This window comes from Quercus suber, unplaced genomic scaffold (assembly GCF_002906115.3).
Source record: "Quercus suber isolate HL8 unplaced genomic scaffold, Cork oak 2.0 scaffold_198, whole genome shotgun sequence".
NCBI lineage: Eukaryota > Viridiplantae > Streptophyta > Magnoliopsida > Fagales > Fagaceae > Quercus > Quercus suber.
Genome location: NW_027069656.1, coordinates 34,339 through 51,436, shown reverse-complemented (window position 1 = coordinate 51,436; position 17,098 = coordinate 34,339). Strand labels below are relative to the sequence as shown.

Genomic DNA, 17,098 nt, shown 5'->3' with positions numbered 1-17,098 from the left:
GTTTACTTTTTATTTTGATTAATCTCTTCCTTAAAAAATTAAATGGGACATTCTACTGGTATATCTGGAAAAGTTTCCTACAGTGATTGTGATGATTCAAATGTGGTGTGTACTACAGTGAGTGGTGGTTTAATTAGTTGAGATTAAAGCTTTGACAAGTGCAGTTAATTGTCCTATGTTTAAACATGCTTGTTTCTATTGTATTTTTACTAGAGATTTGGCCTTTACAAAGTTGATATAGCTAAGCAGAATTGGTTAAGCTGTGTTGGGGGCCATTGACAATATGCTAGTAACTAGAGAGAATGAAAGGCACGTATGGGGCTAGATAAAAAAATAATAATAATAAAAAATTTATAAAAAAAAAAAAAAAAACCGATGAATTGAATGGACTGCCCAAAACTGCCGTAACCAAGCTGATTTTTTCGGTTTTTTCTTAGTTTAATTCGGTTTCAGTTTTGTTTAAAAAAATAAAAAATAAAAAACTGATTTTCCTCGGCTTGGTCCAGGTTTCAGTCACAAACAATCAGACCAAATCAAAATCGTGAGCTACTCTACATTTTAAAAAGGGTTATGTTAATGAGTGGCTTTAAAAGCCCACCAAATTTGAACTCATTAACAAAAACTATTTTAACTAATTAACTACAACAAACAAGTTTAGACTAAAACTAAAAAACGCTACCGCTCTCTCACCAAAAAACACAACCACCTCTCTCACTTTCCCGATTTCACCCAACTCCACGGCACACACCCGCGCCGACAGCCTCCAAAAAAGCTTAGGAGCTGTTTAATAACGTTGTCCTTTAACGATTCTTTATATGATGTTAGTAAATGACATACAACAATGCACTGACAGCCTCCAAAAAAGCTTTATGATTCTTTATATGATGTTAGTAAATGACATAAAACATTGCACTGGATCTATTATTGGATCAATAGTTCTGTTTTGTTTTGTTTTGTGTGTGTGTGAGTGTGTGTGTGTGTTTTTTTTTAAGCTCTTAATCCAAGCAGTGTAGGAAAGCTGTAAAAACCTCAACCTTTTGTGTCTTTTCTCAAACAAGTGGGTGTTTGAGAAGGCATGTCTCGAGACTGGGGTGCTCTCAAGTAGGCATGCAATAAATGGAAATCGTTAATAAACTAGGATGGGTTGTCCATGATTAATGCCGCAATGTGCCAATGAGCTCTTCTAACTCAAATGACAGTTCCATCCCTTATAAGAATATAGCAGATGGTGCAATTGATGGTTCAATACCCATTAGGTATATGTGTAATTTTGTAATTAAAAATATATTTATTTAACTGAGTGAAATGCGTTCTCCTGATTAATTGCTAAATTGCTCCTACCATTACTCAATATATTCCATCAAATTAAAAAATGGTAGTAAAATTATCATTTTTATAGAAATTGTGCATAATTTCTCCCCGTAAATGACCATATGGATTCTTCTTATGTCCAAATGAATTCAACAATTCATTACGGATTTTTATTACAAAGATTTGATTTGGTTTCGTGATGATCATATTTTTCAAAAGAAAATATGCAATATAACCATTTCTAATAATTATACCCAAAAAAAAAAGGAAAGAAAAAGAACTCGTCAAAAATAATGTTGAAACTTGAAGACAATAGGTTGCATAGTTCACGAATGAACTCATTTACAGTTATAAAAAAAAAAAAAAAAAAAACTAGACAATAGATATAATCAACGCATACAAAAACTATACTAAACTTCAACCTTGTGAAGTACTTTCCATCTAGCTTCATCAGCCTCTACTTCTCACCATTTAAATCCTTCATCCAAATCTATGCAACTGGGTATAATCCAAGTGCAATTAGTTAGTTCTTTTCCGAGAGATGTATTCCTACTTGAATAATCACTAAAACAGGAGTGGTACTTATTAGTTTCGAGAGAGTAGAATAAATTATTGTTATCTATGACATTTGGCAAATAAATCTTGTTACTCATATCTTTTGCCATAGCCAATTCTGAGAAAGAACCCCCGGAACTAACATATAACATCTTATTTTCAATATTTGTCACTTTATGTCATTCCATCCTTGGTCCAAACGAGAGATTCACTGAGTAAATTTGAATGCTTGGCTCAATTTCGTGGAGCTCAAATATTGCAAAAAGCTTCCCATGACTTTCCAATAAATAACTATTTTTAAGTGAATTATCTAAGTGTTTCGGAGGAATAATAGGGGGAAGATATTTCCATCGATATTTGTACTGATTAGGATGGCTCAAGTATTCATGTGGATCAAATATTCCCACTTCAGCTGGGAGATCATACTCTCATACACCCAACCAATAGCAGTGGCCTTTGTATAGTATGGGATTGCTATCATTAAAAGGTCGAAAATAATCTGTAAATTCACACAAAGTCCAAGCCACTTCACCACGCCTAATGATGATGAATTTCACTCCATAAAGTATGATTCCAATAACAAAACAATCAATAGAAGTTGGGGGAGACAAAAAACTCATTGATTCACATCTTTCCCAATCAGAATAACTTGGAAGTTCTATTTTAATTCTATCAAATGGATGGAAGAAAAAGACACTGCCACCTTTTCGAGACAAGAGAAGCCAACCATACTTTGAATAGCGGATCGTTGCACCCCACAATTCTGAAGTATCCATTTGATAAATGACATTATCATGCATTGGATGAAAGAATATGCATTTTTGTTCAACCAAAGACATCAAACATGGAGAACGAGAGTATGGGGGATCTAATAATGGTCGAAATGGACTCATAGGACTACTTAATCGCCATGATTTGCAAATGGCACGAAAAGTATCCAAGTCTCTGGGAATGAGGGGTGCTGAAAATAGACAAAGAAGATGAAATGGAAGCTCAGACCATGGTCTATCTAACACTTCTTCCTTCTCTTTCTCACGAAAAACATCTAATGAAAACTCAGAACATGATCCATCAAGCTCTTCTTCATTTAGACTAAGAAGATGAAATGGAAGCTCAAATGATAATCCGTCTAGCTCTTCTTCCTTCTTCTTCTCTTTCTCTTTCTCTTCCTCTTCCTCTTCCTCTTGCTTGAAAAATTGAACAATATTTTCACTCATATGTTTGGAAGATTTATCGTTGCCACTCCCCTCAATACTTCGATTGAGGACGTTGAGGTGCTGTAATGAATATTTTAGAGAGGAAACAAATAAGAAAAATTATTCAAACTCAAAAGAACAAACGATGAAATAAAGTAATTCGTTAGAACTCTAAAATATGAATAGACCACATGAATAATATATATTTAGACTCAAAAAGAGTTCGACAGTATGACAGAATGAAAACAATAATGCTCCCTCACTTAAAACTGATAAAATTATTATTTATTAGAATTACATTACAAAAAGAATTTTAACTATTTACTGCATGGCGGAATAATTATTGATATATATATATATATATAAAATAGTAAATACCAAAAGTATAAACAACTATGGTTTCTGATTTCTTTGAAAATTAATATCTAAGACAATAAATCAACAACAAAATTTATAATTAAAAAAAGTACCATCTTTGGTTGAGGGTCGTGCTCATAAAACTGCAAAGGACGCAAAGGGTTGAAGAGCATGATGGAGCTGTGTGTGTGAGTGGAGAGAGAGAGAAGGGCCTCTATATATATATAAACGATGGAATCAGCTTAGCTTTGGAGGGAGGAGTAGTTTTTGTTGGGGTTGGGGTTTTTTATATTGCAACGTTGAGTCGGTTAAGTCCCAATTCCAATACGACTTCAATTAGTAAAAGGAAACCTTGATCCCAGTTCTAATAAAGCTAGGATTAGGAAATCCCAATCCTAATTAATCTAGGATTAGGAAATCCCAGCTAGCGGCTCCTAGTAAACATTGTTTTTATATATATAGACCCATTAACTTAACCTAGCTACAAGAGTTCACGAACAAAAACTTACAAATACAAGCGCTCCAATTAGGCTATAGCAATCTGAGCTCCTCAACCAATTTGTCCTCCACAGAGAATCAGAAGGTACACTTAATTTACAATTTTGTTCTATTATTTTCCAAAGACAGTTTAATATTCATTGTTTACCTATAAATCCCAAAAATTGGTTATTTAATTTACTCTAAATTTCGTTTCTTGTTCTTTTCATAATATTTTTTACCATCGATTTGTTGTTTGCTTGGTTGCGCTTGTTTAAGTGCTTTCTCCTAGATTTTTTGTTTTACAATACTTATTTAGATTTTAATAACCATGGGATTATTTTTTTTTTTTTAGAAAGAAGGGATTAATTTGTTGGTAATCGATTTTGTTTTAGAGCCAAAAACTATCAGTCAATATTTAGAGCGTTAAGGGTTATAAATATTATTAATTGCCATAGTATTTATTTTGCTTCTTGGAAACAATGATTCTATTGATCCCTTCAGTTTTATTTTTTATTTTATGAATTCTGTTTTATATGATATTCCTTGGATTGTCTTTCTGTTTTACATTTTTTTACGTATTTGTCTTTAAATTATCAATGTTACGGATTGGTTGCGCTTGATTGAACTTTGAAAGTATTTGAAATTTGCTTATATTCGATTCATTAGGTTTCCTTCCTAGAAGCCGAACTCTAAATTAGGTACTTATAAATAAATTTTTTTTTTAATTTTAAAAACACTAGATTAGGTATAATGAAAAGATTACCGTATTAGCATTTTAAAGATCAATATGACAATATTGTTTAACATGAATATTGTTATTCTCACAAACAATTCGGTTTTATTTTTTTTTATTTTTTTTCAATTAATTAAGTTTGAGAATTTGGAATATAAAAAAAGTTTAAAAGTTTAGTATGGCATGACTTGTAATTCCAAGAAATAAAGCTTCCAATCCTTGAGTATAAATGACTGTTTGCCAAAATATACTTTGATTATTTTTAGTTTACTGTATAGTATGAGAATGATGGGTGATTGCTTATTTATGTTTTCATTGAACTCAAGTTTTTCATATTGTAATTTGCTTAATTTTTTTTCTCTCCCTTATACTCAGAGGCTTGAAAATGGAAGTTACGAATTTTTCTCCTATTATTCCTCAACCATATCCTTGGCTTATAATTTGTGATGGGAAAGATCAAGAAAGACAAACTTTGGTTAACATATCAGACAATCATTTTAAGTCAATGACAATTCCTGAGATGCGTAATAAATCAATATGCACTAGCACAAAGGAATGGTTGGTGTTGAAAGATCTTGACTCAATGGATCTTTGCCTTTTGAATCTTACTTCTAAAGAGGTGGTGCAACTCCCACGTTTGGAATCTACTATTAGAACGGATATTTGTATTCTATCGTCACCAGAAAGTGAATCTATCCATGATTGTCATGTGATGTTCATCGATGGTTTGACATTCTATTTTTGTCAACCTGGAGATAAGAAATTTAGTGAACAAGTGTTTGAATTTGATTTGGAAGGTAGGTTGGTGTGGATACCTACAGCTACAATGTTTAGAGGGAAGGTTTATTTTTTGACAATTATTTCGGAAGGACCTAATGAATTGTTTACCGCTGAATTTGTGAATTCAAGTCTTCATTTTACAAAATTTACAAGCAAAAACGTTCCTATGCCGTTACATCCAGAAATAGTTGATTATCTTGTAGAATCTAGTGGTGAGCTCTTATTTATTGAAAAGATGAGGGGTGGATGGAATTTTAACAAGATTCTTGGTTTTTCCATTTTTCGAATGGATTTTTCAAGTCAAATGTGGGTGCAACAGAACAACATAAGAGGGCAGACTATCTTTCTTTCTCAGCCTTATGGTTTAAAACATAATGCTATATCTTGCTTTGCAAGAGAAGAGGGAATAAGAAAAAACTCAATCTACTTTACAAAGTGTTCTGATAGGTATATTTATATTTTTGACCTCGAAGATCATAGTATTTCGAAGTCATTATCTTGTCCCATTGTAAGCAAACATAATTCAAGACTTGATTGGGTTATGATTCCTTAAAAAAAATCATAAAATTAATGTTAGCAGCTTATGTTCTAGTTCTGCTCAAGTTGGTCATTAATTATGAAGATTTCGAGTATACTCTTATTTGTTGCTGATATTGATTCTTACAAGAAGAATCACCATACTTGGAACAATTATTGCTTCACTCTACATGTCCCCTCATTTTGTATTGAACAATTGGTGCATGTGTGATATTGTTATGTTAATTAGAATCGGTTTTTATTTATTTATTTCTATTTTACAATTGTTGATTGGAATTAGTCTGGTGGTGCAAACCTGTAGCATGCAGCCTTTCAATGTAGTTGTCAACTTCATTTTCTTTGTTTTTGAATATATGTGTGCACATGTTTTTTTGGTCATATTTCTGTATATTTTATAACCAAAAGATGGAAGGAATAGAGGGCATGTATCCCATCCAACTATTTAATAGTTATTATAGCACAACCCTTTCAAAAGAGAATGAGGCATATGGTTCAACGCTCTCTCTTTTTACTGGGTTTACCACAAAGATCATTAATAACTCCAATAACTGTAAATTCGAATAAGAAGAAAGTTTAACTATAAAATTAGTTGTAACTTAAAACTACAATCTTACTCAATATCTTTTTATTGATAGTAAATTTGTCAAAATTTACCATTGGATTATTTTCTTCTTAAATCCTCCATGCTTGCAAAATTTTTAAAACTTAAAGATCAATAGCTATGTCATTAATAAATTGTTTAAATTACAAGTTTTTGTTGTTTAAAATTATGCAAAAAAATATAAAATTTTAGATCATATAGTAAATAATATTCGATTAATACAAAATTTGACATGTTTATTAGGAGCGTAAAGAATATGCAATTCAACAGTTAGATTTTTAAAATATGTAATAATGTTTATTTTTTTGAATAAGATTGTAACTTTAAGCTACAACTAGTTTTATAGTTAAACTTTATCCTTCAAATAATTAATAGATAGTCCACAAGATAATATTCAACCATTAATTTTGATAGTATCTAAATTGTCAAGAACCTAAATTGTAGAAATTATTTCAAAACTAGAACAACAAGCCCTTTTTTTCTCATTCAAAATTTTAGTCAAATAACTAAATTGTAAATTCATATTTGTCCTTGTAGAAATTATTTTTCAAAATTTTAAATTAAAAAATAATATGAAATTTTGGCTTTAAAAAATAAAAAGATAATTTGCTTCGTTCTTGCTACAGATGATTCTAATGGGCCATTCTTTTGGGCTCGCACTCACCAATTTCTACCAGGACAAAAGCAAGAAAAAGAAAAAGAAAATTATTTTATTAAATATCTGCACATGTACCTGAAATTCTACTGGGCCATCATTTTGGGCTTGCACTCACAAATTTTTACAAGGATAAAAGCAAGAAAAAGTAAAAGAAAATTATTTTATTAAATGTCTGCACATCTACCCTAGAATTCTAATGGTCCAAAATTTTGGGCTTCCACTCACCATTTCTACAAGGATAAAAGCAATAAAAGGAAAAAAAGAATTATTTTATTAAATGTCTTCTCTTCTCATATAGATTTAAGTCTTTTAACTTTTAATCTAGAATCGATGTTTGGGTTAGATTAGCTTGATTTAAGTCTTCAAACTCTTAATTTAGCATCGATGTTTAGGTTTAGATTGGCTTGGTGTGACGCATCGAACTTGAGTTTATTTTTTTGGCATCTTGCTCTACTCGATTTTCCAACAATTTCTTGTTTTATAATCATAACTTGTTTGGATTTGAATTTTATTATCTTGTTTCCTTTTTTTATTTAGCAACTATAATTAGTTTTTTTTAGTTCGAAATAGGCCTTGTACAAAATTGAAATTATTTTTTGGACACAGACACCTTGATTTTATACATACAATAGGAATTTCTTTTTCTTTTTTTAGCAACACATACAATAGGAAAATGATGTGACAATCATAGATAATTTGACATCATATATAGATTGAGCAATGTTGGACTTGAAATTGTTCTTCGCCAGCAACTGACAGTGATGAGGTAGAACTCTTATAGCTTGTAGGAAGGCTATTGCCTTTGCCATTGAAGTTGGAGGGATTCAATGTATTGGTTATTGAGGGTGATAACTCCGGTGTTATGAAGGTTATCTTAGTGTCACAATTTTTTAATGGTGGTATTTTCATGATTTGTATTTTTGTGTCTAAACACTATGAAACTTTCCTGATTTATTTGTTTGATAAGATTATTTTTGGTTTTATTTATTTTCTTTATGCACTTTGGGAATCCTTGCCTTCATGCGTTCAGCCCATTAAAAAAAAAAAAAAAAAAAATCTCTATGCTTAAAATTGTATTTTAGTTTTCATGGATTTTTTTGGGGTTATTTTACAGGAATTTGTGATGTTATTTTTTTCAATGTATGACATATATTCGTCATATCACATGGTCATTGTGTTCGTCACATGTCCGTTGCAAAGGTACTAAATCATCTCATGATTGAAATACTCTCACGTTTAATTGCAAATCGCATATAAAAATCAAATGCTTAGGGAATCTGGATTCCCACTCAACCCCTTTTTAAACGAATGTGGGTTTCCTTTTAAAAATATGGATCTCCACATATTTATGCTTGGGAAAAGTTGCATTTTTAATAAACTAACAATTTTATCCATTCCTCTTTACCATTTAATCAATAGAGATAAAATAATAATAATTATTGTTATTATTATAACACAACAATTTAAATAATTATTTTTGTATTATACATGTCATTTAGAAAATGTTGTACTCTAATTTAATTCAATTTTTCATGGATTATAATTTATATTTTGTTTCTTATAATTTATGTAGAGGAGAAAAAAGACTCGGTATGAATCAAATGTTATTGTGGAGAAAATAAATAATTTTTATAAGTTTCCTAATCAAAACAAACATTAAAATAGTTATATTTATTGGTATCCAGATTACCAGGTATCACGTTTCTTAGAATCTGGATATCGAGAGTAATATAAACTCACTCAAACTAAATGCTTATGTAAATTGCCTTGCACTCAACTTAACCTTACTATTATATTATTAAAAAAATATTGAGTTTCCTTATCCAACCTTTGATTATTATTATTGGAATTAGTCGCTAACCCATTCGATGCATGGATTAGTTGAACAAAAATCTTAAATTTTAAATTTGCCTAAAGTTGTGATCATTTGAAAAAATAAATTACAATTTAAGAGGGAAAAAAAATACTAGCACCAAAATGTTAGGCATGCCATGTCTATTACCAACGGCAGCCTTTCTTTAATGAAAATTAAGGTCTCAATCATTTTTTTAATATAATATAATCCCTCCCATTGCTCAATTTGTTTGCAAAATCCTGGATTTTTTCTTGCCATATAAAATGCAACCAAGAATCCCAAAAATAAGAAAATAAAAATTATAGAAATTTTGACATAGAAAAATGTTATTAATTACACTCAGAAATGACATTGACACTCAGGAAGAGAGTAATTAATCTAGAGCAATAGGTTTAGGAAAAGTTTTCTTTTTTTTTTTTTTTTGAGAGAGAGAGAGAGAGAGAGAATTGGAAAAGCTAATTTAGTGTTATATGCAATAGTTATAATATTTTAACACATAGAAGAACAACAACAAAAAGCCATATCGGATGAATAAAGTGAATGAAGACAAATAAATGCATTGAAAAGAATAAATTTCGGAATATATGAATGTAAAAAAAAGAAGAAGAAGTACCAGTTCAAAGGTCATATAGTTTTAATCAAGATAGAAGACGACCAATCTAGGAAGCACTTGGAACACTCCTATTATCTGTATAACCTCGACTGTCACCTTCTTGCCTCTTGTCTACTTATGATTCCAACTTTTATTCTTGGTGAGAGAGCCTTCAGATAATGTAATTGAGAAAAATGCCACAAGAATCAAAAACCTCTTTGTTCTTAAATAATAAAAATTTAAAGGACAAATTTATGAGGTTAACACATAACCTAAGCTTGTTCCTTAAGATTCAAGACCCAGCAACATAAAAAACAATAAAAATAGAGTAAAAATATAAAAAGGGTCATATATGTGAAAAATATTTTTTTTTAAATGAAAATAATTTATAATTCTTAAATCACATTAATTCAAACAATAAGGCAAAATATATGACTACATAATAGAAAATATTTAAGAGAAATATAGGTTACCTCAAAAGAATAATGCATGACTATAGTAATTGAAATTTGTCAAGATAATTTCATATATTGGAAAACATGAACCCAAATATTAAATGTTAAAATTTCTAAAAAACTAAAAGAAAGAGTAAAGAACCTAAAGATTTAGTGCCTATAAATTATTGAAAAAATATATATATGACTGCATAACAGAAAATAAAATATAAGGGAAAGATGGGTTATTATCCATGGCTAGCAGTTGAAAGTAGCAAGATAATTTCAAATATTGCAAAAATTGAACCAAAAAAAGTTGTTAAACTTAAAGTCTTAAAAAATTGAAGAATCAGTGAAGAAAACATATGACTATATAATAGAAAAAATATAAGAGGAAGATAAGTTACCTCAAAAGAATAATTCATGATTATAGCAATTGAAATTTGTCAAGACAATTTCATATATTGCAAAACATAAACCAAAATTTAGATGTTAAAACTGCTAAAAAGCCAAAAGAAAGAGTAATGAACCAAAAGATTCAGTGCCTAAAAATTATTTGAAACGAAAAAAATAATAAAAACATATGACTACACAATATAAAGGATTTACAATTCTTATCAACAAAAACACAGTGAAATTATAATTAAAAAATCTTAATAGTGATGTAGTGACCAAAGAATTAGAGAAGGAAGAGTCCCAAAAAAAAAAAAAAGTATGAAAGAGGAGTTGTTTGCATAAAGAACACAGTAACAATATAATTAAAAAAAGTGATGTAGTGACTGGAGAATTAGAGGAGGGAAGGAAGAATCCAAAACAAAATAAAAAACTATATGGAGAGGACGTGTTTGAGTTTGAATACATCTTAAAATTCCTTGAGTTTTATTTTAAAAATAAAATGAATTGTGGGGCTTTAAAATTAGAACATTAATTGCTCAAAAAAATTTAGGACATTAATTAAAAAATTAAAAAGAAAATAGCAATGATATGTAAAATTGTGGAGCTGAGGTGGCACACTCTCAAGAAGTCAAAAAAAAGTCAAAAGTTTCAATTTTATAAATATGGATAAGAAGTCCAGCATATTCAGCCAAAAAAAAAAGCCGTGAGATTTTTTTTTTTTTTGGTAAACCATACTGTTAAAGCTGAATCGGGCCATTAAACCCAGCCCATTACCGTTATTAGCTCTTAAAGCCACCCAGCCCATTACTGTTGTTAGTGCTGAAAGCCCAAAAATCTAGGCTGAAGTTTTAGAATTGAGCTGGAATTAATTATATGATTTAGGGTTTTGAGAAAAAGAGAGAGAAAGGGGATCTGCTAGTGGGTTTTGAGAAAAAGAGAGAAGGGGATCTGCAAATCTGCAATGGCGAACGACAAGGATGCTATGCGGTTGAAGGGAAGCAAGAGGAACATTGACTCCAAAGATGGTCACGATTGTCCTTGTGGAAAAAAAATCCAAGGCCTTCCTGAGCTCAGAGACCACCAGCGGAAGTGTAAGGCGTACAAGGAGGTACTCTAAAATCATATACTCTGATTAAAGTTTGTAGCTTACTAATGCGGAAGCTAGATAGAGTGGTTTTTTATTAATTTAATGTTGAAGTAGTGTGAAACTTTCTGTTACTGTTTATTTTTTTTATTTTTTATTTTTGGGGTCAAGATGCTGAATTATCTCACAAAGGGCAACATATTGGCTATGAGCCTTAGAGAGTACAGACCGTGAATATTAGAGTTCAAAATTACATCAAGATCAGGGGAAGGGGGAACATTCAAAACAACAAAATCATTAACAACATCATTAACCATGGAACAAGCTTTCTTGGCAAGGCAGTCAGCTCCTCTGTAGGCCTCCCTAAATAAGTGGCTGATCTTGGTCCGCTGAAACTGACTGAGTAGGTACCTGCAATCATTTAAGAGTGAAGTGTATGAGCTGTTAGGGGTTTTCCTTGATAAAACAAGATCTACAATCACTTTGGCATCCAACTCCACAGCCAAGTGTGTGATGATACTAGTAGTTACTCCAATGTATTGCATATAACCCTTTACCCATCTGCCATGAGTCTCGAATAAGCCCTCCCCCACAACACAGTAGTGAAATTCATAACCCTAAATAACTGGTATGACAGAATGCCTTCTGCTAGTCTGGCCTTTTCCCACACAGTAGTGAAATTCAGTGGCAATTTGGTGTGTTCTGATGTCGAAGTTCAGGACCTCATTTTAATATTATTATATTGCTTTTATTAAATAAGACAGGTTATATGTAATTGCATGTAAAAAACAATGATTATTACCATTGCTGTACTCTATAGTTGTAATGAACAAAGACTAGATCATTAAGGCATTGATGTTCCAATCCATTCCCTTTTTTTTGTGTGAATGTGTTCAAAAATACTCCAATTGCGTTCACAGCCTAAAGAGCTGCACATTTGGCTTAAAACACTAATTGCTAGTTCTTTTAGGTTTGGTGCACTAGATCCATAGGATAAAAAACCCCACTCATCTATATACAGTTATACACAAAATGTTAAATAATGACAATCAGTATTTATGCGATATAGACCTGCTATGGATACAGTGGTTATATATACACTTTGTAATTTTTGCAGCATGAACTACAACATCATTACTTCTTCATATATATCCCAGAGCTGAAAAGAGGTTAGGTGAGCTAGAGTTTGGACTTTGGATCCTTGCTCATTCACCAATGTGTTGGGATTTAGTCTGTCTTACTCAATTTTGAGCTGTCTTCCTGCCCTTGGCCCTCTTTTTTTCTCTCTGTCTACTAGCTTTTTTTTTTAATTATATATTTGAAAATTCTTAGTTTACATGTAAGATCTATAAACAAATGTGTATAATATTGTACCGTGCAAAACCTATAATTACCTCTAATCTTGTCACATATTTGCTATAATGCTATTGTAGACTTTGTTACAATCCCTTTGAATGGTGAAATATTTAAGTTAAAATTATAAAATTGTGTTTTTGAATTTCTTGTTTAAAGAAGCATATGGGAATGTGATCATCTATGCAGGGGCAGCGTGGTAGAGCAAGAGCAGGGTGATCGTAGAAGACCTACATGCCGGCAATAAGAACAGAATGAAGACCTACTACAAGAGTTTCCGGCAAAGTTTAGTTACAAACTTAAGTTATAACCAACTACAAGAAGATGATATGTATGTCATTTAAGCAAGGTTAAACAGTCAAACTAATTGTAGTCACCTAAGTGTGATTTAGTGTGCGTTTGGACTGAAATGAAAAATTAAAATATTTCACTATTTAGCTTATTTTTATTATTATTCATAGGCCCCACTACACTTTTTAGCACTATTCATGGACCATACTACACTATTTTAACTAAATTGTACCTTTATCTACAATATTTTCAACAATAATTTTTCAGTTTTAGCAAAATAAACGGTATCCAAACACACCCTAAATGAGTGATATGCATTACATGACAGATACATGTTATCTTCCTCTATTAGTTGTAACCTTAGGCTTTATTCGATTGAGGATGGAAAAGTGAAAAGATGAAAAACTATTATGTTTGGTTTTAGGAAAAAAGTGAGAAGATGGAAAAATAAAGGTAATTTATATAAATTTATTTTCATTCCCTTATTACATAACTAGCATGTTGCCCTGTGCATATGCACAGATACAATTAAAAACAATCACAATTATACGATTCAAATTATACAATTTTTGAAAAAGATGTTCAAATTATAGATGGTATTAGTTTACAATGTTTTTTTAAACATACATTTCTAAAATATATAATGGTTTCTCATTTATATATATATATATATGATTTAAAATTTAATTGGTTTTAGACTCTTCGATTTTTGCACCTAATAATTCACTTGCCATAAAAATTAAAAGCTTAGATGAACATGTGGTAGAAAATTGGACTTCAATTGAAATTCAATTTAGAATCTAATTGAATTTGGACTTTTCAATTTAGAATCTAGTTGCTGGGAGTAGTTGCAAATTATAAAGGATGGTAGAAAAGTGAAAGTCATGAACTGAAGTAACGTCTACAAAAACTGAAAAGATTATAGGTAGAGTTGGGAAAAAAAATCTCAGGCCCCGACAAAATCCCTCACACTTTCTCCTCCTAATTAAACATTTAAAAATATCATTTTCACTCCAGTTTTCTCTCCTCCTTTTTCATCCCCAAACAGGGCCTTAGGTTACAACCAAGCTATTACCAAGTAGGCCCCTATTTTCCCGGAAAACAAACAAACTTTCAAGGAAATAAAAAGTGAGAAAGGGACCAAGCATATCCCAAACTCTACACAAAGCAATCAATTCTAAACCTCCATTACAAATCCATTGCTAGATCTGACTAACTTTCGCCAGCATTGCCCATCCCCCTCCAATAAGGAACCCACCACCTAAAACAGCGTCGTCCATATCCACTTCTAAACAATCATCCTTCAGTTACTTCAGTAGCCGATGTTGAACATAGCACTCAAACTTATATCAACCAGCTCTAGTTACTTTAGTAGTTGATGTTGAACATAGCACTTAAACTTATATTAACCAGCCCTTACAGAATTATATTACGAGAGATAATTATTAACTAATATTAGTAATTAGTAATAAGACATTATGGCTGACAAAGTTTCAAGAAAGGCTATTGCATATAAGTACTCATATCATATCTAGCTAATCTAAATAATAATAATAACTTGACATGCCATTTGTATGGTAAAATTGCATCGGTAGGGCATATATAAATGTTATATGAATTATATGAAATATTTTATTTGAAATTATATAATTATTTGATCATTTAATTGTTGTATACTTGTATTGCCTATGAATAATTATTTTTAAATTTATTAAATTATTTATTAAAAAAAACAAAACAATGTGCTCTTCACTACCTTACACTTTTACCAACACAGAATAGGAGACTCAATAGCATTATTTTTCTTACATTATTAAAGGGCCGATACTTTAATTTTCAAAAACTATATATATTATATATTTTTATTAAGAATAGTATAACTAAATTCTTTAATTATTAAAAAAAAAATTGGGAGAAAATCCAATACTACGTCGTTTAAAGGATTTTAAAGGCCTATATGGACCTAATAAATGACAGAAATCAAACTGAAAGGACTAAAAAGAGAATTGACCAAAGTGTAATTCACGTATAGTAGTGGGATGACAATAGTATTATAATATATTGAGAGTGTAGGTTGCAGGTAGCTGTCGTTTCATACTTGAATTGAAATGAATTGCATGTATAAAAAAAAAAAAAAAAGGTTCATTCTCGATATAGCAAATCAATAATACCTGTCTAGTGCCTAAAATACGGCATTGACGAGGGCTAAGAGGTGCACCTAAGCACGACAGCCAACAATCCCAGGACCATATTCCGCAAAGCACCAAACAAACTCTATAAACAGAAAACATATTTTTTTTAAATCAATGAGAAAACATAGAGACTGATCTGGAAAAAAAAAAAAAAAAGAGGAAACAACACAACAACTATACGGTTCATCGTATCTTAAGCAAGAAATATGTTAGATCTACGAAACATTATTAACAACAATGAATGAATAGGGTTATTACAGTTTTGTATATAATATAGAGTAATAATTCTTCTTTTTCTTTTTCTTTTTTTAACGATAAAATAAACATATATGTACTATAAACCACAGATCGGAATGGTTTATTGCAGAATTGTAAGTAATATAGAGGGATAAAAGATCATACCTTCAGGTCATAGGTCAGGATTGGCGAATAAATCCTCAAAGCTTTCCCTGTTGATTTCGATCTACAGAGATCGACTTTCCCCCACCCCGATCTACACAGAACGGTCAACCGCACCGATGAACAGCCACGATCTGATGACAATTAATTATAACCAAAGGCCTTGTCTTGTTCATGGAGAGAGAGAGAGAGAGAGAAGTATTATAATATATTGAGAGTGTAGGTTGCAGGTAGCTGTCGTTTCATACTTGAATTTAAATGAATTGCATGTATAAAAAAAAATAAAAAAGTTTCATTCTCGATATAGCAAATCAATAATACCTGTCTAGTGCCTAAAATACGGCATTGACGAGGGCTAAGAGGTGCACCTAAGCACGACAGCCAACAATCCCAGGACCATATTCCGCAAAGCACCAAACAAACTCTATAAACAGAAAACATATTTTTTTTAAATCAATGAGAAAACATAGAGACTGATCTGGAAAAAAAAAAAAAAAAGAGGAAACAACACAACAACTATACGGTTCATCGTATCTTAAGCAAGAAATATGTTAGATCTACGAAACATTATTAACAACAATGAATGAATAGGGTTATTACAGTTTTGTATATAATATAGAGTAATAATTCTTCTTTTTCTTTTTCTTTTTTTAACGATAAAATAAACATATATGTACTATAAACCACAGATCGGAATGGTTTATTGCAGAATTGTAAGTAATATAGAGGGATAAAAGATCATACCTTCAGGTCATAGGTCAGGATTGGCGAATAAATCCTCAAAGCTTTCCCTGTTGATTTCGATCTACAGAGATCGACTTTCCCCCACCCCGATCTACACAGAACGGTCAACCGCACCGATGAACAGCCACGATCTGATGACAATTAATTATAACCAAAGGCCTTGTCTTGTTCATGGAGAGAGAGAGAGAGAGAGAGAGAGAGAGGCGGAAGGTCTAAGAGGTTGAAGTTTTGGAGATTTAGAGACAGAGATAGATGCCATAGAGAGAGTGAAGGCGGAGGATGTGTGCTGTTTAGAGAGGCGGAGGCAGTTCTATAGGTTGAAGTAGAAGAAGAAAGAGAGAATGAATGAAAATAAAAGTAGATGAGAGAGACGTACACGGTATACCACGCAATGAAGAGAGAGACAACGAATCTAGGGTTATCTATCTTTTTACTTTGAGAGTTAAACAAAACAAAACAAAATAAGTACTGAGTTTCGAGTTACACAGTCTGATCCCCGTGTGGCCCATGTGGCCACTGTTGAAATTACTATATTAGTGCATACTGTTAC

The 17,098-nt window shown here is 31.3% G+C and overlaps 1 protein-coding gene and 1 long non-coding RNA gene across 2 annotated transcripts; one reads left to right on the top strand and one right to left on the bottom strand.

The window, feature by feature from the left end:
• Positions 1–3,902: 3,902 nt before the first annotated feature.
• LOC136069932 (uncharacterized) lies at positions 3,903–5,988 on the top strand. The gene is made up of 2 exons (XM_065779063.1): positions 3,903–4,002; positions 5,008–5,988. The coding sequence occupies exon 2, from the start codon at positions 5,018–5,020 to the stop codon at positions 5,963–5,965; it is 948 nt and encodes a 315-aa protein (XP_065635135.1). The 5' UTR covers positions 3,903–4,002; positions 5,008–5,017; the 3' UTR covers positions 5,966–5,988.
• A 5,695-nt stretch (positions 5,989–11,683) lies between these two features.
• Positions 11,684–15,998, bottom strand: LOC112001037 (uncharacterized). The gene is made up of 3 exons (XR_010631133.1): positions 15,808–15,998; positions 15,385–15,487; positions 11,684–11,980 (listed from the first exon to the last, which is right to left on the bottom strand). It is a non-coding gene; the product is annotated as an uncharacterized LOC112001037 (long non-coding RNA).
• Positions 15,999–17,098: the final 1,100 nt, after the last annotated feature.